We start from the raw sequence: 27572 nt of genomic DNA, 5'->3' as shown, positions 1-27572 counted from the left end.
GGCTTATTATGGAGGTTATTGGTCCCTGCTGCCAGTCTGACAGCACGCCAATCCACCATCTCAACCAGTCTTTGACTTCGTCCCTGGATTTCACTTTACGGGGATTTGGTAACACCACCAGTGCTTGGCCATCCATAATCATGTCTGCGTAGAAACTCTTTCTGTTACTTAGACCCGTTTGCATTCGTTCCCCCAGCTGGCTCGAACCCGCCACCATGTACTGGGTGAAACTAGCAGCAGTTGCCTTGCTCCAGGTGTCAAATCCATCCCCAAACAGGTATACGCGATGTGGGAGAACACCGCTATACTTGAGTTTCTCATAAACATGTTTCTTTTGGCCCTTCGAGGGACTTGCTTCTTTATCAAGCTCCCTTAGGTCCACTAGTGGATCTGTTTCTCCCGCTGCAGCCGCCATCCTGCGGTGCTTTGGGCTTTGTTCGTCGTCTCGAGTTGTCTGTCTTTCAAAGCCTCCCGGGACGTCTCGGGCAGGGATGAATTTCAGACCTTTGGGTTACTCAGCGCCGCTCCCAGGGACTCGCTCCTCTGCTTTTGCGGTCGCTCTTTTCTCCGCTCCCCCGCTCAGGGGTTACTCACGGAGCTCTGGCTCTCCTCGGATCAGAAGGAGATCACCAGGCAGTCCTGCGTGCCTGCAGACTGCTTCTTCGGCTCTCTGGCAGATGTCCTTTCTGCCTCAAGCCTTTCTCTTTTTTCTGGGGTCGTTCCACACGAACAGCGGCGACTTGCTCCCGCTGGGGTTCTTCCGAGGGCACGACAATCTTCTTATTGTCAGCGCCCCACGTTGGGCGCCACGTGTTTGATCCCCGAGAATGCCCTGAAAATAGGGACTTCTGGACCAGCTCTCCACTAAGGGGTTTTGTTCCACACACTATGGATATTATCACAATAAGTGTTTCAGGAACTTTATAAGCTGGTGGCGAGAAGATTCGCCTAGCTCTCACTGCCTAATTCCGAGCACCTGCCCTGCTTAAGCCAGTATAGCACCCATAGGACAACCCATAAGCTACAGATACCACGCTGGCCGCGCCCGTTTAACGGCAGCTCTCCTCTAACGATCTTTGCACTTGGTGAATTGCTAGGTTAGATTTAGTAGCTGAGAATAAAAGCTCCTAGGACAAGTTTAATTTGTAGGCTAGAGTTAACCTGTAAGAACCTTATTTAAACACACAACCTTATTATAGCAAAGGATTTAGAGATTTAATGTCCACTACTTCACTTTAAATGCAATTGAGAATTTATTGATAATATAGCAAGGTGCAAGCGTACAGCATGTAATATTTCAAAAGTTGATTACAGATCAAATTCATAAGAGTATAATAACAAAAATGATTATGGTATGATTTGTCTTACCCTAACCCTAACTTTCCTATAATAAATGAAGCTGTAGCTAGGAATTGTAATCCATCCAATTTGAAGAGGAAAACGGGAAAAGTTGCCTGGCCAAGCAACTTGAAACGCACTGCCCGAAAAACGGTCTTCAACTGAGGCAATCCACTTTGTCCAAAGTCAGAAAGATCCTCGTCCGAAACCGTAATCCAATACAGCAAGAACAAAGAAAGAAAAATCCATTAATCCATCTTGACAAATGTTGGAAGTGGTTACCCTTCAAAACTTATCTCTCGTCCTCATCTGTCAAAATTGGAAATATTCTTTCTTGATGTAAAAACGTCCTCAAAACCGTCTCCTTCTGTTAGTTGTAAAAATCCAAGTCCTACCACCGATGTGGTCGATCGGGTGTAGTCCTCAAATCCAGAGAGTTGTAAAAGTCTTGCTACTCCTCGTGAGGGATGCAGCAAGGGGTAACACTGAATTTCGTCGGGCAGCAGTTTTTATACCCTACTGCGCCCAAGACTCAAGGGTTTCATATTACCATTCCTCAAATCATTGTCTTATTGGTTTAATTCTTCTTCTAACCATGATTCTTCTGTTGCCGGCCAGATTTCCTTTAGTCCGTTCCTCCCAACTTCACGACTTCGTTCAGTTTTGCACGTACACCAAGTTACAACATGCCTCGCTCAACTCTGCTCTCCTTTCAATTCCTCTTTTCTAACGACCTCTCCCTAACTGTCTTCTAGTTTTACAAAATCAGCAGAATCAATGTCACAGTCATATCATTTCTTTGGATCACTTTCAGTTACCACACATATTATTTCTCTGATCATTATTGTATTTCATTTCAACAGTTAAACCATTTAATCACATTAATTTGTTAATCTTATTTCTCATAAAATCATTACTTACTTCATTTAGTGCAATCATTTCCACATCCATTATGTCAGATCAATAGTAGTCAATACAATAGCAATACATATAACAGATCATCATCTTTTATAGTAAAATCACTCCAGTGTCACAGTGCCCTAGTGTATTACATCATTTTTGGTAAGTACCGATTTCTCCAGCATTCTCTAATGCTGGTAAGTCCCTTAGTTTTCCAGTCTCATACCATTTTGTTGGTGTATGGCTAAGAGGGATCTCAAATAACCTTCAGATTACTTGACAATATAATCATTTATAAAATAATTCAGTAAATTATATATATATATACACACACATATATCATAAATGTATCTGTTTTTTGTGTTTTCTTTCTTTCAGAGTGCCCTTGTTAACCGACCAGCTCTGGGAGTCCTGCCGCCTGAGAACTTTCCAGAAAAACTCACAGAAAGTCTTCTCTCAGTTAGTAACACACACACACACACACACACACACACACACATAGATTTACCAGTTATGGTGTGTTCACATCCAACCTTTTAACGTGATGTGATTACATCCAAATTTAGTTTCTTCGTATTTCGTTCATGTTTTTTTTTATTCCCATAACGCTGTGGTAATAAAGCCTTTCAGCGTTGAGATTCTCCTTCATAGCAAAGTCATCGAACCACTCCTTCTAAACTCCTTTTGGGAAAACAACCATTTTAGAAGTTGCTTGCTCTATAATAAGTAACACGAAGCCAAAATTTGCTTACATTTTGTTGTGAACACAGCAGTAAGAATAAAACCACTATGTGTCATTTATTCATGAAGCTGGTGAACCAACTTACTAGAGTGTGTCTCCGTCCTCCAGGTGGCTCCCAGAGGGATGAAGCGTGTCCAGACCATGGCCTGTGGCTCCTGCTCCAACGAGAACGCTTACAAAGCCATGTTCATCTGGTACAGGGTGAGTTGGGACATTCACACTATGGTAACTGATCAACACGCTGCTAAACTAGTGTAAAATGTAGTGAAAAAAGGAACCTGGTCTCACAGAAATCTGTGAAATAGCCACGGATTTCGCTCAAATTTCCGTGAAACTGACACGGATTACGTTACAATGCAAGTTAATGACAGTCATATCCCGTGGCTATTCCATGGATATTTGTTCCTATTGGTTTGTTCCAAGTCACTTGACTTTCAAGGTTCCGGCGGACAGTTCTCTCATTTTTAGTGAAAAATCTATATTTTGACTTAGTTTCTGCATAAAAATGGATTTTGATCACATTTCTAGTGAGAAATATATGTTTTATTTTCTAAATATTCACTCAGTGAATGTACATAATCACTTTGTATGTTGGAATAGCCACGGGATATGACTGCCATTAACTTGCATTGTAGCCAAATCTGTGTCAGTTTCACGGAAATTTTAGCGATTCCGTGGCTATTCCACGGATTTTGAGTTAAGCGAAATCCGTGGCTATTTCACGGATTTCTGTAAGACCATGTAAATGCAATAAAATTGCACTTCTAAAACTTGTGAAACACAGGGATAAAAATTAACAAAGAAAGATCAAAATCCATGTTATGAAAGTCAGATAGAGAAGCAGATGTTCTGACTTTTCGGCCCTAAGTCAACAGTTTTAATTATAATTTTAAAAAACAACAATAACAATAACTATTTAACCAACAAAAACTATGAAAAAAATATTTGTTGATACATTTCTTTACAGCAAAAATAAGACAAAAATGTATATAAAAAGTAATCGGTAACACTTTACAATAACCATCATTTATAGATGTAAATAGACCATTTATAAATGGTAAACAGATTTATTTTTATTAACGTTTAATCATCATTTATAAACCGTATATAGGCCATTTAGAATGGTGAATAGAAAATGTAATAATGTTGAACTATAATTTGTAAATGCCAAATAGATTACTTTACCATAAACAACCATAATTATTAGTTTATTAATAGCTTTACACACATTATAACATTTTTAACACCATATTAAGTATGTAAATGATTTCAAAATTATTATTATACCTTTAAGAAATTGCTTGAAACCATTTAAAGATTAAATATGTATAGAATTTTGTAAATGGTTTATAATAATTGGTTTATAAACCAACTATAAACATCACTTAGATGGCTATTGTAAAGTGTTACCAAGTAATCTTTTCATAAACAAGAATTATGACAAAAAAGTGTATTTTTTTCTGCAACTAATACATTCAGTAAAGTTTTATCCTCCACCAACCAAAATATTTCTAGCAGCTTGAATTAAGGAATATTCTCTCTCTGTTAGTAATTATATAATTTAGTGTGAATGAGACAAGCAGCATCATCAAAACAGCTTAAACAAACTACAAAAACTACAATAACATGCTTTTTAATGTTTAACAAACATTTATAAAATATTTGGTTATTTTACTCTAAGTGCTGTGAGGCATGTCATCCATAAAACACAGATTGTGTTTCCAAAACAAAATAACTTTATTTACTTTATTTATCCCCGGGGGGAACTTCAGTTAGTTTGTTTGCTCTGGAAGAATTAGATAAACTGTACGTGTAAACATTTGTGAGTGATCATACTGCAGATGCATCCATTAAAATATTAATTGTTTTTAAAAAAAAATATCCGCACAAAAAAAAGGTCAGCTGACACTTTGAGTTTCTTTTATTTTCTAATTGTCATATTGAACACATTTGCTTTTGTAAATATGTTTATTGTTCTGTCTTTATGATAAATATTTGATGATTAAGAACTTAAATTTTATATAATTTATTCTGCTTTTAGAAGAAGGAGCGAGGCCTCAACACTCCAACTGAAGAGGAGCTCCACACCTGTATGATAAACCAGGTCAGTTAACCCTTCATCAGGCAAAGAACTATATTTGGTAACTTCTGGTAATATTTCGAGAAAAAAAGTTGCAAATTTACTAGATTAAAGTGGCAAATCTACAAGAAAAAAAGTCGCAGATTTAAGAGATTTAAAGTTGCAAATCTGTGCGAAAAAAGGTGCAGATTTACGAGAAAAAAGTGGGAAAAGCTACTTTTTTCTCCCAGAAATTTCTCATTGAAATACTTGCAAATTCCAAATTTCAACCCTAGAGAATAATGGAGGATATTACATACAACCAGAATGTGTAAAAAAAACATACGCAAATAATATTTTGAGAAAAAAGTTAGAGATTCTACGAGAAAAAAATGCGCAGATTTATGAGATTTAAAGTGGTGAATCTGGGAGAAAAAAGTTGCCTTTTTCCCACTTTAAATCTCTTAAATCTGCAACTTTTTTTCTTGTATGTTTGCCACTTTAATCGAGTAAATTTACAACTTTTTTCTCAAAATATTACCTGACTCTAACTACCAAATATAGTTCTTTGCCTGATAAAGAAATGTCACTGCTTATTGCTTTTATATTTCCATAAAGATATTCTACTTGATGTGCATCTTCCTCTTCTTCTTCCCTTTGTTTCTCTCTAACTATTTATCTCTCTGTTTTTCTGTCTCAGAGACCAGGCTGTCCAGACCTCAGCATCTTATCTTTCACTGGAGGTTTCCATGGGAGAACTTTGGGTACGTTAAACACTAGATTACAGATATCATGTGAGCATTACAGTAGTTAATTAAAATATGCAATGATATGATCAGTGTATATGATGGAATAGTGGCATCAGAATGTGTGAGAGGCACCAAATTTGAGCTTTTATGGGAAAAAAATTCTCCAGGGGCCCCTAGCAGCTATTTTTCCACACTGTCTGGCTGCTCCATGTCCTAGTGGAAAGCTGTAACAGCAATTAAAAATGTCACAGTATATCAATAAAGATTCTATAATAGAGTATCACCAACCGTGAAAAATGTTATGTGTGAAAATGAGTGTTTGCTCTCATTTAGCTCTCAAAGTGCACAAGATTGATGCATTTTACTTGAGAATGTTCGGTGGTTTTAATTGTCAGTACCATATCGTAAATGACTTTGGTCCGGATCTCCTTTTAACTTAATGCTAATTGTAATCAATAAAAAGGATGAGGACTATTTCATCATACATGATGTATCAGAGCTTTCTGCTGCTGGTGGGGCCCCATGTTTTGCAGAATGGGCCCTTTTTATTTTTTTGCCCTTCAAACAGTCTGAGTCCGCCACTGACTAGAGATAACGTGTCTCACACACACAAACACACTCATATTTATTCTATTTCCAACTCCATGGAGTATTTCCCTACTCTGGTTAATGGTAAATTGACGGCACTTGTATCAGACTTTTCTAGTCATTCAGGGACCTGAAATACTTCACGGCAAACACCATTTAAATGAAAAAGGCTGAGTTAATATTACAACATCATAAATTAATGCTAACCAAATGCTTTTACCATGTTAAGGTTGCTTGGCAACAACACACACAAAAGCAATGCACAAGCTGGATGTGCCATCATTTGATTGGCCGATCGCTCCGTTTCCCAAACTGCAGTACCCGCTGGAGGAGTTCACCAGAGAGAACGCCAAGGAGGAGGCGCGCTGTCTGGAGGAGGTACGAAGTCTGTAGGTTGAGGAGAAATCTGTCTGTGTGTGACTATTATTTAGGGCTGCAACTAGCGATTATTTTCATTATCGATTAATCTGTCGTTTACTTAAACAATTAATCGATGAGTTGTTTGGTGAATAAAATGTATAAAAATATCAATGAGTGTTTCCCAAACCACAATATGACGTCCTCACATCTCTTGTTTTGTCCACAAACCAAAGAGATATTCAGTTTATTGTCATAAAGGAACAAAGAAACCAGAAATATTCACATTGAAGAAGCTGAAATCAGAGAATTTGGACTCATTGTCTTTAAAAAAAAACTGCTCAAACCAATCATTTGTTTATCAAAATAGTTGACGATTAATTTAATAATCCATTATTGTTTGATTAATCGAATAATTGTTGCAGCTCTTTTTGTTTGGGGTTCCGATCAGGAGAAACATCTTGTTACACACAGTCAGTCAATTCATCAAAATTAAGAATTCAGAACAAAATTTTCTGAAGTTTATCAGTTGAACATAAAATATACGCTGAACAGTTTTTAATTGAATATATGCAGTGTTGGAAGAAGTATTCAGATCCTTTACTGCAGTAAAAGTACTAATACACACTGTGAAATGACTCCACTACAGTAAAAGTCCTGCATTCAAAACTTACTGAAGTAAAAGTACTTGTTATGCAGAATGGACCCACTCAGATTGTTTTGTTCTAATGTTCTAAACATATTATTGGATTATTTGTATTGATGCATTTATGTAAGCAGCTTTTTAATTTTGAAAAGATTCGGCTCATTTTAACTACTTAATATGCTTTTATTTTTGGTTTAATTTAAAAGAAGAGTCTAATCACTTTAAATGTATCATGTTTTTTATGTTAAATCTTGACCTGAAAAGTAACTAAAGCTGTCAATAAAATGTAGTGAAGTAGAAGTAAAAAAGTTACATATGTGGAAATACTCAAGTAAAGTTCAAGTACCTTGAAATTGTACTTAAGTACAGTACTTGAGTAAATTTACTTACATTCCACCACTGAATATATGTCACAAAGAATTACATTGTAAGAAACACCAGTTGTTTTTACGGTAAAAACCAGCAGCTGTAGTTTCCAGAACTTTACCATAATAAATACGGTGCAACTTTTTCTAATATTACGGTAAAATGATATGAGCACTGTTGATTTCACGTTTAAGATTGCCATTTTATTCCATATTTTACCGTATAAATAAAAAGTTTTTCCATATTTTACCGTATAAATAAAAAGTTTTTCCATCAAAAGAAACGCTGTTCTGCCATATAATTAACAAGAAAATACTTTATAAATGCTGCATAAATTAAAGATTTTACCATTAAATATTACAGTATATTTCTGTTAGAGATATGGTGTTAAGTACATTTAACAGTGAGGAAAAAATATTTTTACAAAAGATAAATGCAAAAATTACAGTGATGCTTATTCATATATCACAGTATATTTTTGTTACAAACACGGTGCCAGAGTATTTTACAGTGGAGTAATGAATTTAAAAAAGAAAATGTAAAAAAATCCTGTTTTGTCTGATATATACATTTACAGTGTTTCATTGTTACTGAAACTGAATTAACTCATTTATCATTGTACGTCTTTTACTGTCATGGTTTAGCAGTTTTTCACCGTAAAATCTACAGACATTTTTTACAGTGTAGTAAATGACAGCATTATGTTCTACTTTCGTTTTTGACAATGTCCCAACTTTTTTTTGGAATTGTGTGTGTGTGTGTTACATCTCCAGACAGAGGATCTGATCATTAAGTGGAAGAATAAGGGGGTTCCTGTTGCTGGGATCGTGATTGAACCGATCCAGGCTGAAGGAGGAGATAACCACGCCTCTGCAGACTTCTTCAGAAAACTACGCAACATTGCACGCAAGGTACAAATGGTCACTATGGCAACAGATCCTTTAGAGGGCGACATTCTCAGTTTGAAAAGTACACTGACTTACTAGCCTCCGCCTCTGTCTGACATAAAATCCATCCTGTATTCCCAGTAAAAGCAGTAACTGGTGTCATTTGGCAACGTAACAGCATCTTACAATAGTTATAGTCAGGAGGCGGAGCTAAATAAAGGGGACACGTCCGACAAAAGCACCAAATTTTTACCACATGCTCTCCATCTCCATAAGTTTCAATTTTTGGGGGGAGCCACTTCATCAAGATGGCAGCCATATAAAGTCTATGAGAACCAATATATATTCGAAGCCACTCAGAAGGTCAATCTTGGTGTCAAAATCTACATTTTCTGGGTCAAAGAATCATTTAAAGCTATTGAGATTATGATTATGATGATTATTTGATTGAATAGATATGTCCATTTTGTTTTAATGGATTAATAATCATTTAATTTTAATATATGTCCGACCGCTTAGGAACTGAGTTGGAAATTACGTAAATACATGGCTAAAATGAACATATCTATTAGATCAAATAATCATCAAGTGATATTCTCAATAGCTTTAAATGATTCTTTGACCCAGAAAATGTAGATTTTGACACCAAGATTGACCTTCTGAGTGGCGTGGAAGATATATTGGTTCTCATAGACTTTATATGGCTGTACTACTTATGTACAGTAGAGCTGTCGTCAACCAGACAAACTCTAAGTTGACTGAAAAGTCTACTTACACTCATGATCTTGGCCACTTTCCCATAGCTCCGTCTGTTAACCCTTTATCTCCCTAGCATGGCTGTGCTTTCCACGTGGATGAGGTCCAGACTGGTGGGGGGCCCACAGGGAAGTTTTGGGCCCATGATCATTGGGGCTTGGAGGACCCTGGAGACATCGTCTCCTTCAGCAAGAGGCTCCTCACTGGGGGCTTCTACCAGAAGGACGAATTACAGTCTGACAAGGTTTGGCATTTGTTAAAGATTTTTTTTATACAACGCATAATGTTTTCCAGACAGAAAGACTGAAGCCCTTTAAGGAGCCTATAGAGGCTGGAAGGTCCCCAAAGTATGATTCTGTTACACTGCAAACAACATATTAATGATCAAGCTATTCTTGTAGTTTGTCAAGTATTGGTAAATCCAAAAACAACAACAAAGAAGACACCTAAGAAAGACAAAAAGGCTCGATGTGGGTCTCAGAGGGCTAGGCCTAGCAGCATAACTTTAGCAGAAGGGTCAGCGCTAGATTAAAAATCCAAAGGACTGTCCTTGAAGTTTGGTAAAAAGCCAATGCTAGTGTCTTGCAGCACACTGCTAGAAAAACAACTAAATCAGTCACTGTTTCTTTACATACTAGCCGTTTTTCCACTACAGTCGAATACCCAGAATGAGGCGGGTCTCACTCGCTGAATATGAGTCGTCCTGAGCGGCTGTTTGATCGGCCGTTTTTTGTCCTCGTAGAAGAGCAGGGCCGTTTTTCTCCCCTGAAAAAAGCCTGGTTGCTGATTGGATAGAACGCTAAGCAGGATGTGACGTAGTACTCGACGCCACAAAGACACGCGCCATTTGTAAAAGCCGGAGAAGCAGCAAGTAGTACAGACTCATAAACCCCTTTCATAGTGAGGTCCCGCAAATCAGCTATACTGCTGTAAAGATCTGTACCAGCTCTTCTCCTTAGAGCGTTCATAGTGATTCTGTGAAGGCAAAGTGATGTTCTGTCCTTTCATAGTGCAGTCCGGCATAGCGAGAGGTGCACAGTGCTAACATGCTAACAGTTAGCTCTGTAGCAGTACAGTGTATATGTGCTAACATGCTAACAGCTAGCTCTGTAGCAGTTAGGGTTGCCAACCGTCCCTTGAAAAACGGAATCGTCGTATTTAGAAACAAAAGCACCCGTCCCGTATTGAGGTGAAAAGGGACGCACTTTGTCCCGTATTATTGTGACAGTCAAAAAATAGTGAGTAAATGCCAATGAAAATTTAATAACAGGGCGCTTTATATGTAAACTTACGGTAAACTTGTTCCCAGGCCCCGTCCTGCTCTGTGACCAATGAGCTGACAGCATATTCACACACGAGTATGACGATACAGAATACGCTCATCCCATTGGTCGAGGAGAAGATAGCAGAATACAACAAAGCAGCATGCGGAGGTGACAGTGACACAGACGCCGACGCTGCTTTACGGGGCGCTACACCTTCGAGCAGTAATGTGTCTAGTACCCCTCCGAGAAAAAAAACAGAAAAGGATACAAAAATACTGAAGAATGGGTAAAAGGAAGCACCTGGGTGGAAAAAGTGTGTGATAACATCTATAAAGCACTGCACGTTGTGCCGGTGCTCTTTTTCCTTAGTCCATGGTGGACTGACTGATCTGAAACAACATGCTTCCAGTACTGCGGTCACGCATCTGCACTTTAAATTTTAGTGCGCAATTACATTGCACTTTACGGCCCGTTTGTCAGCTGCATGACTCCAAAATAGCCATTCAATTGTATTCATGCTCCAATAAAATAAATACATCAATTTGTTATCAGCAAACTCCAGTGCATTCTTGAAGATCAGGTCCCCATGTGTTCATGACATGGATTTAATGCCTTTTTACTGAACCAATTTGGAATTATGGAATGCTATAATCTTCCAAAATGGCCATTCAATTGCATACATGCTGCATTTTAAAAGCCAACAAAAGGAGTGAATCAAATTGTTATCAGCAAACTCCTGATAGTAGTATATAATATTAGATAATCATTTGTTTTCCATGTATTCATGTCACACAAAAATATGCATTCAATTCAGGTTCGAGTCAAATTGTTAAAAAATAATTTTACTTACAAAAAAGGGGCTAAAACATTTCCCCACGCCAGGATGGGTGAGGGCAATCGGGTCGGCCGGCCCTGCCAATGAAGTGTCCCTTATTTATTCTTCGGGGAGTTGGCAACCCTAGTAGCAGTACAGTGTGTATGTGCTAACAGGCTAACAGTTAGCTTTGTAGCAGTACAGTGTGTATGTGCTAGTAGTGCTCTCTACCAGGTGTGCAACCACGCCCAAAATATGTAGGCCTATACTTATATGTAATGTATCTGTATATACTTATATGTGAAACTAATTATTTGTGGACACGTCAACAGTAGCTGTAGCAGTACAGTGTGTATGTGCTAACAGTTAGCTCTGTAGCAGTAGAGTGTGTATGTGCTAACAGGCTAACAGTTAGCTCTGTAGCAGTACAGTGTGTATGTGCTGCTGCTGCAGGAGGTGTTCACTTAGCGATCTCTGTTTGTTTACAACAAGCACCGGACACTCTGTGCACAGTTAGTGATGCTGGTTAATTCACGATCGGCAGCGGACACTTTATGTACAGTTAGCATGCCGGTTTGTTTACTGTCGCTAAGTGATTACGCGACGATCGAAAACCATGGAGACACGCAGAGTGAGCGGACGTTAGAGAGGGCGTGGCCTGAGACTTTTCCAGCTGCCACTCTTTACCCTGATGGAAACGCTGCTAATATTATCTTGATGTTCTATAACCCATATGCATTTAATTAGAATGTTATTCAGATTTTGACTGTTTGCACATTGACAAATTGGTGGAGAGACACACGTTCAGTTGCTTATAACTGGAGTGTGACGTCACTGTCTACTACTTCTACTAATGCAGTTTATTATAGCATTCTTATTTCTTATTTACATGTTTGCTTCTGCATCTGTTGTCTTCTTCCAGCCGTATCGTATCTTTAACACGTGGATGGGCGACCCAACCAAGAACTTGCTGCTGGTTGAGGTTCTCAATGTGATTCGCAGAGAAAAGCTTCTGGAGGAGGTGACCCGGACTGGGAAAGCCTTGCTCAACGGCCTTTATGATCTACAGGTACTGTAATTATGTATGTAGGTGTGCATATAATAATAATAATAATAATAATACATTTGATTTTTACAGCGATTTTAAAAAAGTACTCAAAGTAGCTTAACATAAAAAAAATTGAGACGCACACAAACACAAAGTAAAAGTAAAGGTGCGGTTTCTTTTTTTTGCTCAAAAACATGGGGAAAGTTATGTTATAATTTCATATTTTTTATAATGCAGTCCTTGCCTCAAGAACTACTGGTTCTCTGATGTCAGCATCTGTCTTTATAAATTCATAAATGATTACGTTGGGAGGGTGATTGCTATACTTTTCTTCTATAGATTAACCAGGAGGTTAAGTTAGCAGATCAGAATGTGGTTTTGGTTTTGGTGGTTTAAAATGATAAATTGGCTATGTTCTGAATTTAATATTTTTCTTCCACAGTGAGAAAGGGACTAATAAGAGTATTGATGAAGTACCAATAAAGACTATTGAGTTAGTAGTGAGGTGATTGTTGCTATTCTTTAAATATCTCTGGGTGTATTTGAGCATTGTGGCATAAGTTGTAAATCAGTGATCAAAGACGAGATATGACAACATTGAATTATAATGTTCTTATTAATACCTGGCTTACTGTAGTTTATAGACCTAAATTACCTGGCCTCAGTTACCCGGTCTTGCCGCTTTGCACTTTACAACATCAGAAAAAAAATCAGACCTTACCTAACTCAAAATGCCACTCAACTCAGGTTTTGTTTTTTTCAGATATTTAAAAGTATGATGATGATAGCACCACACCATAACTCCTTAAAGAATTGTCACTAGCACTTATTGCTGCACTAACGGCTCTATTGCACTATACCTTGATTGTTTGCCTTTTTTTCCCCTGTAAGTCGCTTTGGATAAAAGCGTCTGCTAAATGACTAAATGTAAATGTGTGAGAACATCTCCATGTGTGGTCCCCAGGCCCGGTACCCAGGCATCCTGAGCCGAGCCCGAGGACAGGGGACCTTCTGTGCCATCGATTTCTGTGATGAGGAAACACGCAACAGCATCCTGCTCGCGGCCAGAAACAAAGGTAGTACACTACATTATTACTTATTTCTTAATTGAGTGGCGGTCAATGAGGCTGTGGGTGGTGTTGCCGTCCTACGCCCAAAATATAACTCTGACAGCTTTACCAGAACAATGTGAGGGAGAAGACTAATTTTCCTACGTTTCTATGTATAAATTATTTTTGTAGAGTGGTATCTGCAGCCTCGAGCGAAGTTTCCAAATGTATTTTTTGACAATTTTTTCTCTCCCTCTGCACTCCAGCGATGATGTCATCCACTCTAGACTCTCCATAGGGTAACATTTAGGGGATTTTTTGTCGTGTTTTTGCCGAATAATTTGAAAACCGTTTGCTGAAACCCTTAGAAAAGTCATAGCACACTTGTCATGGCCGAGCCGGTCGATTTGATACCTTTTTAGTGTATGTGAGACCAAAACTCTGGGAGGAGTAGTCGACCGGAAAACAACACAGAAGAAACGGAAGAATAGGATTAAGCCCGGTGGAGAGTGCTTTCACCACAAACATGAACATATCACTATTGATTCTATTGTATTATAACTCTGTTTGTCTTTACCAGGTGTCCTCCTGGGAGGCTGTGGGGATAAATCTGTCCGTTTCCGTCCATCGCTGGTTTTCAAGGAACACCATGTTAACATCTTCCTCAACATCTTCGATGACGTATTGGCCCATCACAAATAAATCCTGACCCTGAAGGAACCTGAGTGAAGCTGCTTGAGTTAATGCAGAATGAAGGGACGAAACTCCAGACAGTCAATGTCTAAAAATAAGCACAATCCATGCAGAAAAACTGCACAAATGCCTTTTATAACCTCTGTTTCAAGATGTAATTTACCAATCTTCAAATTATTATATTTAGCTGGAAATGATGAAGCGTCCAGCTAAATTAATGATGATATCCTTTTATTTGCATTGCTGTAAAGATGTACCCATAAAAAGATTAAGAACAGGAGCCAGTGGTTGCTGTTGCAGTTATTAATGTCATGGAATGTTCATTATGTAAAATAAATCTATGGAAATAACTCCAAACTCCAGAATCTTTCTATTCTGAATCCTAAATGGACCATGAAAACATCATGAGGTGTACTCATTGTTTTTTTCTGATCTGTTTGTTGTTTTTAGTGGCTCAGATGAGAGCAGCTATTGTGACTTAAATTAAATCTCTTAAACGAAGCTACATTTGCTGCTACATTTATTTCTGAAAATGCATTTACATTTTCATGTCCCACTTGGTTATGATTTTATATTTAACACTTCTCATTTGTGACATAACAGACAGGTATGTTAGTATTCTCAGGCGATAGATAGATAGATAGATAGATAGATAGATAGATAATTACTTTATTCATCCCAGAAGGGAAATGTGTTTGTCACAGCAGTCCGGTATTTAAGTACAATAAAATACAATAGAATAAAATACTGAGGTATGATAAATAAATACAACAATAGAAAAAAAAAAAACAGAATAGAACAAGAACACTGAAGAAGTTAAAAAGAAGATAAGTTGGTAGGTAAGGTACAGTGGCACGATGATGGTAATTATACTGATATGATGGTAATGTTATTGTGACTAGACCGTATATAATAATAGTCCAGTATGTGATAATATAATAGTTGTTCAGAGTAGCCTCCACCGGTTACACTAATACAAATCAGAAGTCAAAACAAGTCAAGTCAAAGTTTATTTATAGAGCACATTTAAAAAACAACCTCAGTTGACCAAAGTGCTGTACAGTTATTAAAATGGAATAAAAATCATACACAAATATAGTTATAAATAAAAACAATGAAAAAAAATAAAATACTAAAAACAGTAAAACAATAAAATAGTAATAAAAACTCAATCCAAAAACAGAGTTAGAGATAAAAGAAAAATAAAACGGTAAAAAAGTAAAAAACAAAACAAAAAAAACCCCAACAATGCTTAATTATAAAAGGTATAAGTGGTAAAATGACAAATGATCCGGATCACTAGAAATAGACCATCACTACTCATAACTTTACCCAGAAAACTGGTCTATTTCTCTATTTACATGACGAGCTACAGTGGTTGGCTAACTTACTAGTCACTCAGGATTTGACCGTGTGCCATTGGCTGAAAGTCTGTTAGGTGGGCGGGCCTAATGTTCGTTGCAGTATCGGGGGGGCGGGGCTGTTGGATCCGAAAGGAAAACTAAAGAAAAGAAGAGGATCTCTAATCTGACGGTAAAATATGTTAAATAACTCCACAGAATATCTTTCTGCCTGGTTGTTTAGTCTGTCAGGATATGTGCTAATATCAAACATTACCCTGAGGTGTCAGAAGTGGATAATAAAAGGCCAGCTGTCCTAAGTTAATATTTACAGTATAGTACAGTACAGTACAGTATAGTTAAGCTAATATTTCTCTGGTTCCATGACAACAGCAGGCTGCAGAAGATTATAAATTAATATTAAAGTAAATTATTAAAAATTATTAAAGTTATCTGTACTGTAAGGTTAAACTGACGGGGATAGTTAAAGGGAAATAGCAGAGAGGAAGTGAAGTTATGTTGCAATGTAAACTTACCAAATTCTGTCACCAGGTAACCATAGCAACAAGATTTATTAATGCTGTATAATACATACATATATATATATATATATATATGTATGTATATATATATATATATATATATATATATATATATATGTATACATAATGTGTATGTGTATATATATGTACATATATATGTACATATATATATATATATGTATACATAATGTGTATGTGTATATATATGTACATATATATCTGTGTGTGTGTATATATGTATATTTATATATATATATGTGTGTGTGTGTGTGTATATATATATATATATACATATATATACATATATATACACACACACACACACACACACATATATACACATATGTATATATGTATATATACATATATACATTCTATATGTATATATGTATATATACATATATACATATGTGTATATGTGTGTGTGTATATATGTGTGTGTGTGTATATATATATATATATATACTCTGTTCAGCAGTAAGTCATTACTGTGTCATTAAATCTGAACATGTCTGTCAACATCGCTGGTCTTGTTTGCTTATAAAAGTCTTTATTCTGTTATTATTCTTTCAGATGGCTGCGATCAGAAAGAAACTGGTGATAGTTGCTGATGGCGCCAGTGGAAAGACCAGCCTCCTCATCGTGTTCAGCAGGGACCAGTTCCCTATGTGCAACGTGCCCACAGTGTTTGAGAACTATGTGGCACATATTGAGGTGGATGGTAAACAGGTGGGCTGTTTATTATACTGACACATTTTGTATGTTTTGTATTTCATATTTACAGTAGTGCATTAACATAGCATGTGTGTAGTCGGAGGCTCCTGAACCTTCTACCTCTTTCACACCAAGGACCAGGGTTATCTGACCTGTGTTCAACCTTATTTTGTCCTTTCAAAACAAGCAAGTTAAGACAGCTTTTGATCTATTGAATATACAGTCATGGAAAAAAATATTAGACCATTGTTTTCCTCAATTTATTGTTCATTTTAAAGTCTGGTACAACTAAAGGTTCATCTGTTTGGACAAATATAATGATAACAACAAAAATATATCATAAGAGTTTAATTCAAGAGCTGATATCTAGACATTTAACATGGTTAAATGAAATGATGAGGAAATGAGGAAATTTCCATATAAACATACTTTTTAAAATTGGTCTTTTGTAATATTAAAATTCTTTTGAGACAGTGAATTTTAGGTCTTCATTAAATGTAAGCCTTAATAAAAAAATAATCAGAATTAAATAATCTGAGACATGAAATGTTTCATTCTGTGTGTAATGGATCTATATAATGTGTTATTTCACCTTTTTGAATTGAATTACTGACATAATATATATATATATATATATATATATATATATATATATATATATATATATATATATATATATATATATATATTATGTCAGTAATTCAGATATACATATATATATATATATATATATATATATATATATATATATATCGGGAGACACGCCAAACATTAACAATAAGGAAGGAGACGCAGATATGGAAGGAGCACAGGTCACCGTCGCTAACTGTGCACAGCATCCACCGCTTATTGTAAACAAACCAGCATGCTAACTATACATAAAGTGTCCGCCGCTGATCGTAAATTAACCGGCATCACTAACTGTGCACAGAGTGTCTGGTGATTGTTGTAAACAAACAGAGATCGCTAAGTGAACACATACTTCAAGATGTCAAAACCCTGAAAACTAGTTTGAGGATTGAGAAAGTCTCTATCAGCCTCTGAGCCACAGTAAAGATATTGTGATGTGTGTCTATAGGGAGGTCCTTGGTGGTGATGTTCTCCTGTTCTCCTGTTCTCCTGTTCTCCTGATCCAGGTGGAGTTAGCTCTCTTCAACACAGCAGGTCAGGAGGACTATGACAGACTGAGGCCTCTGTCCTACCCAGACACAGACGTCATCCTCATATGTTTCTCCATCGACAGCCCAGATAGTTTGGGTGAGATTTTCTCTTTTTTATTGTTGTTTTTCTACAAACTTTCTTATTACCTGTGCTCCGTGTTCACCATGTTCTCCTTGTGCCTGATGCAGAGAATATTCCAGAGAAGTGGACTCCTGAGGTCAAGCACTTCTGTCCCAACGTTCCCATTATTCTAGTGGGAAACAAGAAGGACCTGAGAAATGATGAGCACACCCGCCGAGAGCTGGCCAAGATGAAGCAGGTCAGTGAAGTTATTGTTTAAAATATCCTAGAAAAATAAAACATCAATAAATAGGTCAGTGAGCTCTTTATGGAGACTGTGGAGTTACATAACTTTCTACTAATCCCACCAAAGGAGGAGGAACTACTCCCAGAACTGGTGTTTGAGAGTAAAATAATAAAGAAATAATTAATGTCATCATGGTTTTTACATAGTTTAACATTTAAGCATTTTGTAGACCTGTAGCTGATTAGTATTTACACTTAAATTTATATATTAATAAATGGACCAATTGTTTTTCCAAATACTTTTTTAAATGACGTGACGTATAACTTTTTAAAAATGTGATTTTCTGTATTTTTTTTTTTAAATATTCTGTCTCTCACTGTTAAAATAAACCTACCATTAAAATTAAAGACCATTCATTTAGTTGTCAGTGGTAAAATTGAGCAATAATTATTATTATTTCCCTCTCTGTATGTATGTATATGTATATATATGTGTATATACTAAAAATAATTTTGACTAAAAAAAAGACAAAATGACTAAAAAAAATACACAAAATGAACAAAAAAGACGTAAAACGGCACAAAATGACAAAAAAAGATACAAAAAAGACACAAAATGACCAAAAAAGACACAAAAGACACAAAATGACAAAAAAGACACAAAATGACAAAAAAGACACAAAATGACTAAAAAAGACACAAAATGAACAAAAAAGACACAAAATGACACAAAATGACCAAAAAAGACACAAAAGACACAAAAAGACACAAAATGACAAAAAAGACACAAAATGAACAAAAAAGACACAAAATGACTAAAAAAGACACAAAATGAACAAAAAAGACACAAAATGACTAAAAAAGACACAAAATGACCAAAAAAGACACAAAATGACTAAAAAAAGACACAATAAGAGACAAAATGACAAAAAAGACACAAAATGACCGAAAAAGATACAAATGCCTTACAAACACACAAATTGACCCAAATTGTTCCTCTAAACACACCAGAGCCAAATAAATCAAACAGAGTCCCACTAGAATAAAACCAGAGTTGATGACAGGATCACACACAATCACAAGATCACATTTATGTTGGTTTTTCTTTGTTTCTTTTTGGTTCTAAATGTTGATCCAGTAAGTCAGAATAAAAAATCTATTATTATTATCAGGTCATATAGGTGAAAAAATATACCAACATGGTATTTAAACATGTTTTAAGTGGTGAATACAGGCAGGATGGAAAGATTCAGACATGGAGGAAACAGAACAAAACTCCAGAGAGTTAATGGACAATGTCTTTCTATTATTATTGTATTTCTTATTAACATGATGTCCTGTTGACAATGATTTTCCTTAATAATTTTGGTTTATCACAACAGGAACCAGTGAAGTCTGAGGAGGCGAGGGACATGGCCAACCGGATAAACGCCTTCGGGTACTTGGAGTGTTCAGCCAAGACGAAGGAGGGAGTGAGGGAGGTGTTCGAGATGGCCACCAGGGCGGCGCTGCAGGCCAAGAGGAGAGGGACGAAGAGCAGCTGCCTCCTGCTATAGGGAGTCAGGTCAGAGGAGGAGGAGGAGGAGGAGAAACACACCAACAGCACCACTGACTGGGTGTTAGAGGGACCAGTATGGAAGTAAATCTGTGTCATCGGAGTTTGAAATAAAAAAGACGTTGAATTTCTAGCACTGAATATTTATCCATTGAATTTAAGTATCTGAATGTTTTCCAACGTTAAAAATTAAACCACAAAAAATTCAACTGCAACATCCGGGGACCCAAGGAGGAACAATCGATTCCAGATTGTGGTTGATTTTTTTTGCAGTTTAATTTTTTGAGGTTGAATTTTTAACGTTGAAAAACATTCAGATACATAATTTCAATGCATAAATATTCCATTTACTTCCATAGACGAGCCAGAAAAGTTCAAATGCAGTGAAAAAAGGGAGGTTTATACATTTATGCAGTAGTGGAAAGTAACTAAGTACATTTACTCAAGTACTGTACTTCTGTACAATTTTGAGGTACTTGTACTTTACATGAGTATTTCCATTTTATGTAACTTTATACTTCTACTTCGTTACATTTTGAAGCAAATATTGAACTTTTTACTCCACTACAAAGTTACTTTTCATGTGGAGATTTAACATAAAAACATGATCAATTTAAAATGAATATGCATGTTTATAATTCAAACCACATAAAAGTATATTAAAAAGTTAAAAATGAGCCTTACATTGACAGCAGTGAAACACTGCTTACACAAATGCATCAATACAAATAATCTTATAACATATTTAGAACATATAAAACAATCTGAGTGGGTCCATTCTGCATAACGAGTACTTTTACTTTTGATACTTTAAGTACATTTTGATGCTGATACTTTTGTACTTTTACTTCAGTAAGTTTTGAATGCAGGACTTTTACTGTAGTGGAGTCATTTCACAGTGTGTATTAGTACTTTTACTGTAGTGGAGTCATTTCACAGTGTGTATTAGTACTTTTACTGTAGTGGAGTCATTTCACAGTGTGTATTAGTACTTTTACTGTAGTAAAGGACCTGAATACTTCATCCACCTCTGGTCAGGAGATATTTTAACACCTATTATTACCACAAAGATGGTCAGTGCCACATTTTTGGTGGAAAAGTAACTAAATACATTTACTCAAGTACTGTACTTCAGTACCATTTTGAGGTACTTATACTTTACTTGAGTATTTCCATTTTATGTAACTTTATACTTCAACTTCACTACATTTAGAGGCAAATATTGTCCCTTTTGCTACATTTAGCTGACAGCTTTAGTTACTTTTCATATGGAGATTATGGAGATTTAACATAAAAAACATGATAAATTTAAAATGAATATGCAAGTTTATAATTCAAACCACATAAAAGTATATTAAAATTAAAATGAGCCTTACATTGACACAAAACCATCAATACAAATAATCTAATAATATATTTAGTAAATATATAAAACAATCTGAGTGGGTCCATTCCAAAAACATGATCAATTAAAAGTCATGAAACATTTTTTTTTTAATTAAACCTGATAACAGTATAAGTTAAAATGAGCTCTATCTTAACAAAATTAAAATGCTGCTCAAGACAAATAATCTAATAATAATAATACACTCCTGAACAAAATGTTAAGACCAGGGGAAAAACTACAAGTATTTGCATTTTGCGTTGGTGAAACATAACCAGGTTGTAAGTAGAATTCTGAACTTATAAACAGGAGCAAGAGACAAAAAATAGAGTCGGCAATTTATTGAAAACTGCATTTAAACTCAAACAGAGCCTTAAAAAGTCAAAATCTGTGCAAAAATCTGTCTTTCACGTCATTTTCTATCAGACATTCATATATAAAAAAACAATCTGAGTGGCTCCATTCTGCATAACGAATACTTTTACTGCATTTTAACTGTTTTAACTGTCTTTGTGTACCCTGAAAAGCGCTCTATAAATAAAATGTTTTATTGTTATTATTTTACTTTTGATACTTTAACCCTTTGATGCACACCATGGTCTAAACAAGTGACCCGACTAAGTTTTTATATTCTTTATCTTTGCAACAAATTAATTTCATCATTCAGTATTGCAGGTTTTCCTCAAAAAACTTGTTTTTGATCATCATACATCCTAATTTTTTCTTTTAATTTCTTATTTTTTGAATAAAAAACCTTTTGTGGGTGTTTATATGTTTTGCATCAAAGGGTCACCAATTTAAAACCTGACAAAGAAGACACAAATATTAACTATCCTATTTTGTTAAATTGGTGTTTTTTCCAATGGAAAATATTATTTGGTGGCTCTAATGAGTCTCAAATGTTAAAATATGTGATTTTCCAATGTAATCTGGTGGTTCTAACAACTCTTTTAAAGTTAAACCTTCAAAATAAGACAAACATAGTTACACATATACTCACATTGTTGATTCAGTGAATCACTTTTTGTACTTTTTGTACTACTCTTCTAATGCACAAGGTCATTTTAGACCCATGTGTGTAAACTTGATGTAATAATATTAAAAAACTATTTTTCTTCATAAAGTATGAAAGGAAAAATGGATATAATGATCTGTTGTAATAAAAAAAAAAGATATTCAAACACACAGCAGCATGAAATAACATGGGGAATGAATGAGGGTCATTTTAGACTCATGTTGTGTATTAGAAGGTGTTTATATGTTGGACATCAAAGGGTTAAGTACATTTTGATGATGATACTTTTGTACTTTTACTTCAGTAAGTTATGAATGCAGGACTTTTACTGTAGTGGAGTCATTTCACAGTGTGTATTAGTACTTTTACTGCAGTAAAGAAGCTGAATACTTCTTCCATCACTGCATTTATGTATTTAAGATTACAGCTTTTATCTTTCAAATAAAAATACTGTCATAAAACTATGAAGAGAATGTGAAGAGAAGGGAAAATCTCTGTCACTCCCACTATTAAAAGTGTGAAAGTGTGTTATTATCAAAATTAACTTTATATAAACTCACATCTCTGTTTTATGAATCTGCAGTATTTTTTCTACTTCCATTCATTTAAAAGCTGGGTTTATTATTATTATTGGCATTGGAGCATAAATACAGGAACATCTCAATAAATAAGAATATCAGAGAAAAGTTTATTTATGTCAGTAATTCAATTCAAAAAGGTGAAATAACACAATATATAGATCCGTTACACACAGAATGAAACATCTCATGGCTTAATTTATTTAATTTCTTATCATTATAATGATTATGGCTTACATTTAATGAAGACCTAAAATTCACTGTCTCAAAAAAAATGTTAATATTACAAAAAACCAATGTTAAAAAGTATGTTTAACATGTAAATGTTTCCTCTGAAAGTATGTCCATTTTATAACAACTTTTTATCTCAAAATTATGACTTATTATCTCATAATTTCAACTTTTTATCTCAAAATTATGACTTTTTTGGAGCTGCAACAATTATTTGATTAATCTAACAATAATCAATTATTAAATTAATCATTTAAAAACTATTTCGATAATCTAATAATTGATTTGAGCAGTTTTTTTAAAAAGACAATAAGTCCAAATTCTCAAAATAGAGTATAAAACAGTATGACACATATATTACAAAGACTCTATGTAATATGTGTCCTACTGTTTTATACTCTATTTTATACAGTCTTTGTAATATAGGTGTTAAACTGTTTTATACTCTATTTTATACAGTCTATGTAATATAGGTGTTAAACTGTTTTATACTCTATTTTATACAGTCTATGTAATATATGTGTTATACTGTTTTATACTCTATTTTATACAGTCTATGTAATATAGGTGTTAAACTGTTTTATACTCTATTTTATACAGTCTATGTAATATATGTCTTATACTGTTTTATACTCTATTTTATACAGTCTATGTTAAATATGTGTTATACTGTTTTATACTCTATTTTTATAGGGTTACAACTAAAAGTAATCCGAGTACTACCAAAATTGTAAGTAAATGACTCATATATTAACACAGATCTTACAGCTGAAGTCACATTTCTTCTCATACTTGAAATTCACAAAGTAAAAATACTAAAATGTTACTTTCAACTCAAAATAACTGAAACTAGCTAACGCGCTAACGTTAGCTTAAGTTACTGGTGCAGTTGATGTGACAGTTATAAAGAAAAGGGAACTCCTGACGTCCGGTAACTTCTGTACGGAGACTTTTCGGGGTTATTTGTTAATATGTCAACTTCATTCACTGTTGAGACTTTTAAAAAGTCATTTCTTCGACTCTTTTTAAGCTCCGCGCTGTGACACACAGCAGCTATCTCTCTCCGGTTCACCTTCTCAGCCTGGTGTTACTAGAATACTCAGCTGGCCCTCTTTCTTTAGTTTTTCATTAAAAAGTCAACTTTAATCTTTGGATTCTGTTTGATTATGCATCTATCACGGAGATGACACATTTTAAAGTTTAAAGCTGTTTTCAACAGGTGCCGCGACAACGACAACCACAGACGGATTGAGCAGAGTGTCGCAGGTTACCAAGGTTACGAGTTGATCCGTAACACCGGAAGCTACGCTGTTAAATTCCCAGGAGCCCTGAAAGCTTCACGGTTACCTAGTCTCGCGAGAACAGGCAGCGAGAGCCAAACTGTCAAAACCATTTCAATACATTCATTTTCATAATGTTAAAAGTGATTTTTAGCTGTGTAAATATCTAATGTGGAAAAAAACATAGAAATATAGTTTACAATTACTCCAAACGAGTGGCGTCTTTGCAGGGTTTTTTTTATTCACACCATACAAACTCTCAGAGAACACACATAATACAGAATAAATAAATCAAGAGACTTTAAGTGAAAAAAACAAGAAAACAAGATCCAGGGGTTATATATAAACATACATAATTGGGTCATTCCAGAATTGGAGGACATTTTATGTCCCACCCATTAATTTTCAAATAAATCATGCATAAAATTCCAAAACGTCCATTTGTGGTGAAAATTATAATTACTCTGAGACAAAATATGAATAGAGTAATACAAAAACTGGTTCCAAAATATTATTTAAAATATGAAATTACTCTAAACACCCCCTAAAATTGCCTTTTTCTCTTGTCCCACCCTCCTGATAGCCAACATGCATGTCAAATAAAGTGGTTAAAGTAAGGTTACATTTTTTATTTTTTTATGATTTTGTTGATTTATGTATTTTGTAAGTGTACAAACACTTTATTTAATCAAAACATATTTTAAATAAAACCAATTTTGCATTAAAGTTGTGTCCCACAACATCCACGCAACCCTGTTACCAAAACCTTTTTAGCAGAGAAGAAGAAGAAGAAGAAGTATGAGACACATGGCACAAAAGAAATTGCATCATCAAGCTATTAGCTAATAGCATGGGTAGACAAAAGGTAAGTCCTCTCTTCTATTTTTCATATTTTTTATATTTCATTGGCCTTGGTCGAGTGTGTCCCTCAAAGCAATGCAACCCTGTTACTCATATTACCAGAATAATGCAAAAATATTTTCAAAGTTTTTAAAGCCTTTAGATAACTAGGTTTGTTCTCAACCTTACAGTAACAGTACATTCCATAGCTAGCATCTTTTTTCTGCTAAACAGCTAACATTAGTACGAATTTGCAACCCTGTTACTGTAATTAGAGTAACAGGCTTGAACTACAGTAACAGGGTTGAATCTCTTTAAGTTCACTCAGAGGAGACAATCAGTGTTATCAATCGTAAAATCAAATGTGTACATATAATGTAACAAAAACTAGTTTTAAATATTATCATTAGTATTAGTCTAGGCCTACTGTATTTTAGATTTCAGATTTATGTCATAATCTACAATCAAAAGTAATTTGTCTATTCAACCCTGTTACTCTAATTTCAACCCTGTTACTGTGTAATTTATCTTAAAATTATCTTAAATGACTGTATCAGCTCATGAGAGTTTATCCTATTGTCATTTTGGAAGTGTGTATGATAATATTCATTATTAATTTTAGCAAATATTTATAGATAAAGACTGAAATTTCTAAAAATCATGCATGACGATCACAATGTTTGGGCGAGATTGATTTTTGAAGTTGTTTAAATTAATATATATGAAGTCTGATCTGAAACAAAATGTGTATTCTGTGTGAAAATGAAATTTTTTTACTTACTGCTTAAGGACATATTCAACAACATTTTATGTAATACTTTTACAGGTTCCTGAGTATTGGTAACAGGGTTGCGCTAAGCAGGGCACACAATATATAAAATACCTAATAAAAAGTGTCACTTTGAGTCCTTAGCTGGACAGACATAATTATTTGATGGTTAATTACCTGTATTTCTCAAATATATAGCATATATATAGTGTTTCGGTCGGTAAATTGTCCTCGAATTCTGGAATGACCCAATTATGTGTAGCTCATTTTATTTAAATCACAAGACATGTATATAAACATTTTTTTTAAAGGAGCAAGCACTTAAATGAAGGGGAATAAATCAAAACAGTAGAAAGCGAGACATCTCCCAACAAATCTTTCTTGCTTTATTACTAGCTTGCGTTTTATTTTAATTGATGAGAAAAATCATTTAAAATCATTCATAATCTTTATATCTTTGCAGAGCAAATTGTTGTATGCTGCTGTATTAATGTTGTGAATGTTGTTTACATCACCTTTAAGGTTCAGAAAAGATCATGGTTTGAGTAAAATAAGTACATTTCTTGGGTTACTTCACTTCTGAAAGTAAGTGCATGAAAATACAAAAGTGAAGTAGCACATGACTTCAACTATTAGTCCTAAATGGGACACAAACACTGGTCTTCTGAGTCAAAGTCCTGTGTTTGTTTGACCAATCCGTCTGATCTTTAAATTGCATAATTATTACGGCCACCAGAGGTCGCAGCTTAGCAATAAATGTAAATAGTATGAGTCATGATAAGCTGCTTGAGAAAATGGCTTGTGGGGTCGTTTTTTAAGGAAAGGACTGTCTCAAATAATTTGTTTTACCTATAATACAAGTTAATATTATATGAAATGTGTCACAATAGAAGAAGATAATAAATAAGAAACTATGAGCTAATTCAAGCAAAATGCATCTAAGAAGTACAAACTCATTCTACAATTTGGCAATATTCGCCTGGCATAAAATAATTCATAAAAGTTGCTGTTTTTTTCCGTGTATGTTTTTCTCCTGATTGCAGTGCAGTCAGTAGAAGCTGAGCCCTGGACTACGAAGCCACTTCAACATAGCCAGGATATGTTGTGGTGATCTGGCTTCACTAAGCCTAACAACCGCAGTCAGGGATAAGTGGTATCACTAAGGTGGTTCTCAAGTATCTGAGTGAAGCCAGGCTTTCCTCTTCAGGCTCTGTGTGTGTTCACATAAAGGGCCGTTGGAGCATCGTTTGACTCAACTAGCGGACAAAAACCATCGCCTTTCACCCACTTCTATGAAGAATATGAATCATTATTACAGCTCAAAGCAATACTGTTGCTCTAAATAAGACATGTGATTACATTTGGAAGAAAATAACAAGTGTGGATTCATGAATGAATATATTTATTGAACCACTCCATGCTCTCAGTGACTACTGTTGATTTCTAACTTGACAGCTGCACACACAGCACACTTACTGTTACACTGAAAAGTGACTTTTAAACATTACAATCATGAAGTGGATTTAGATTTGGCTTTAGCCCACTTCATGAAGAAATTATTTTTAGGCCTATTATCTTGAATGAACAGGCTAACAATAGA

At 35.1% G+C, this 27572-nt stretch overlaps 2 protein-coding genes across 2 annotated transcripts in view; both read left to right on the top strand.

The window, feature by feature from the left end:
- Positions 1-14762, top strand: part of LOC131972361 (4-aminobutyrate aminotransferase, mitochondrial-like) — a 37741-nt gene extending 22979 nt beyond the window's left edge. The window contains exons 7-16 of the mRNA XM_059334188.1: positions 2617-2697; positions 3089-3181; positions 5022-5084; positions 5740-5803; positions 6606-6754; positions 8519-8656; positions 9465-9632; positions 12390-12536; positions 13480-13591; positions 14145-14762. Coding sequence (XP_059190171.1) covers positions 2617-2697; positions 3089-3181; positions 5022-5084; positions 5740-5803; positions 6606-6754; positions 8519-8656; positions 9465-9632; positions 12390-12536; positions 13480-13591; positions 14145-14266 — 1137 coding nt within the window. The 3' untranslated portion in view covers positions 14267-14762. The remainder of the gene's footprint in view (positions 1-2616; positions 2698-3088; positions 3182-5021; positions 5085-5739; positions 5804-6605; positions 6755-8518; positions 8657-9464; positions 9633-12389; positions 12537-13479; positions 13592-14144) is intronic.
- Positions 14763-15770: 1008 nt separating this feature from the next.
- On the top strand, positions 15771-19984 carry LOC131972344 (rho-related GTP-binding protein RhoA-C-like). The gene is made up of 5 exons (XM_059334165.1): positions 15771-15790; positions 16713-16868; positions 17990-18110; positions 18203-18333; positions 19703-19984. Exons 2-5 carry the CDS (start codon positions 16713-16715, stop codon positions 19874-19876), a joined length of 582 nt encoding a protein of 193 aa, XP_059190148.1. The 5' UTR covers positions 15771-15790; the 3' UTR covers positions 19877-19984.
- The last annotated feature ends 7588 nt before the right edge of the window (positions 19985-27572 follow it).

The sequence above is a fragment of the Centropristis striata genome, chromosome 5, assembly GCF_030273125.1.
Source record: "Centropristis striata isolate RG_2023a ecotype Rhode Island chromosome 5, C.striata_1.0, whole genome shotgun sequence".
In the NCBI taxonomy this organism is placed as follows: Eukaryota; Metazoa; Chordata; class Actinopteri; order Perciformes; family Serranidae; genus Centropristis; species Centropristis striata.
Note: the sequence above shows the minus strand (reverse complement) of the source record. Positions and strands in the feature narration are given on the sequence as shown.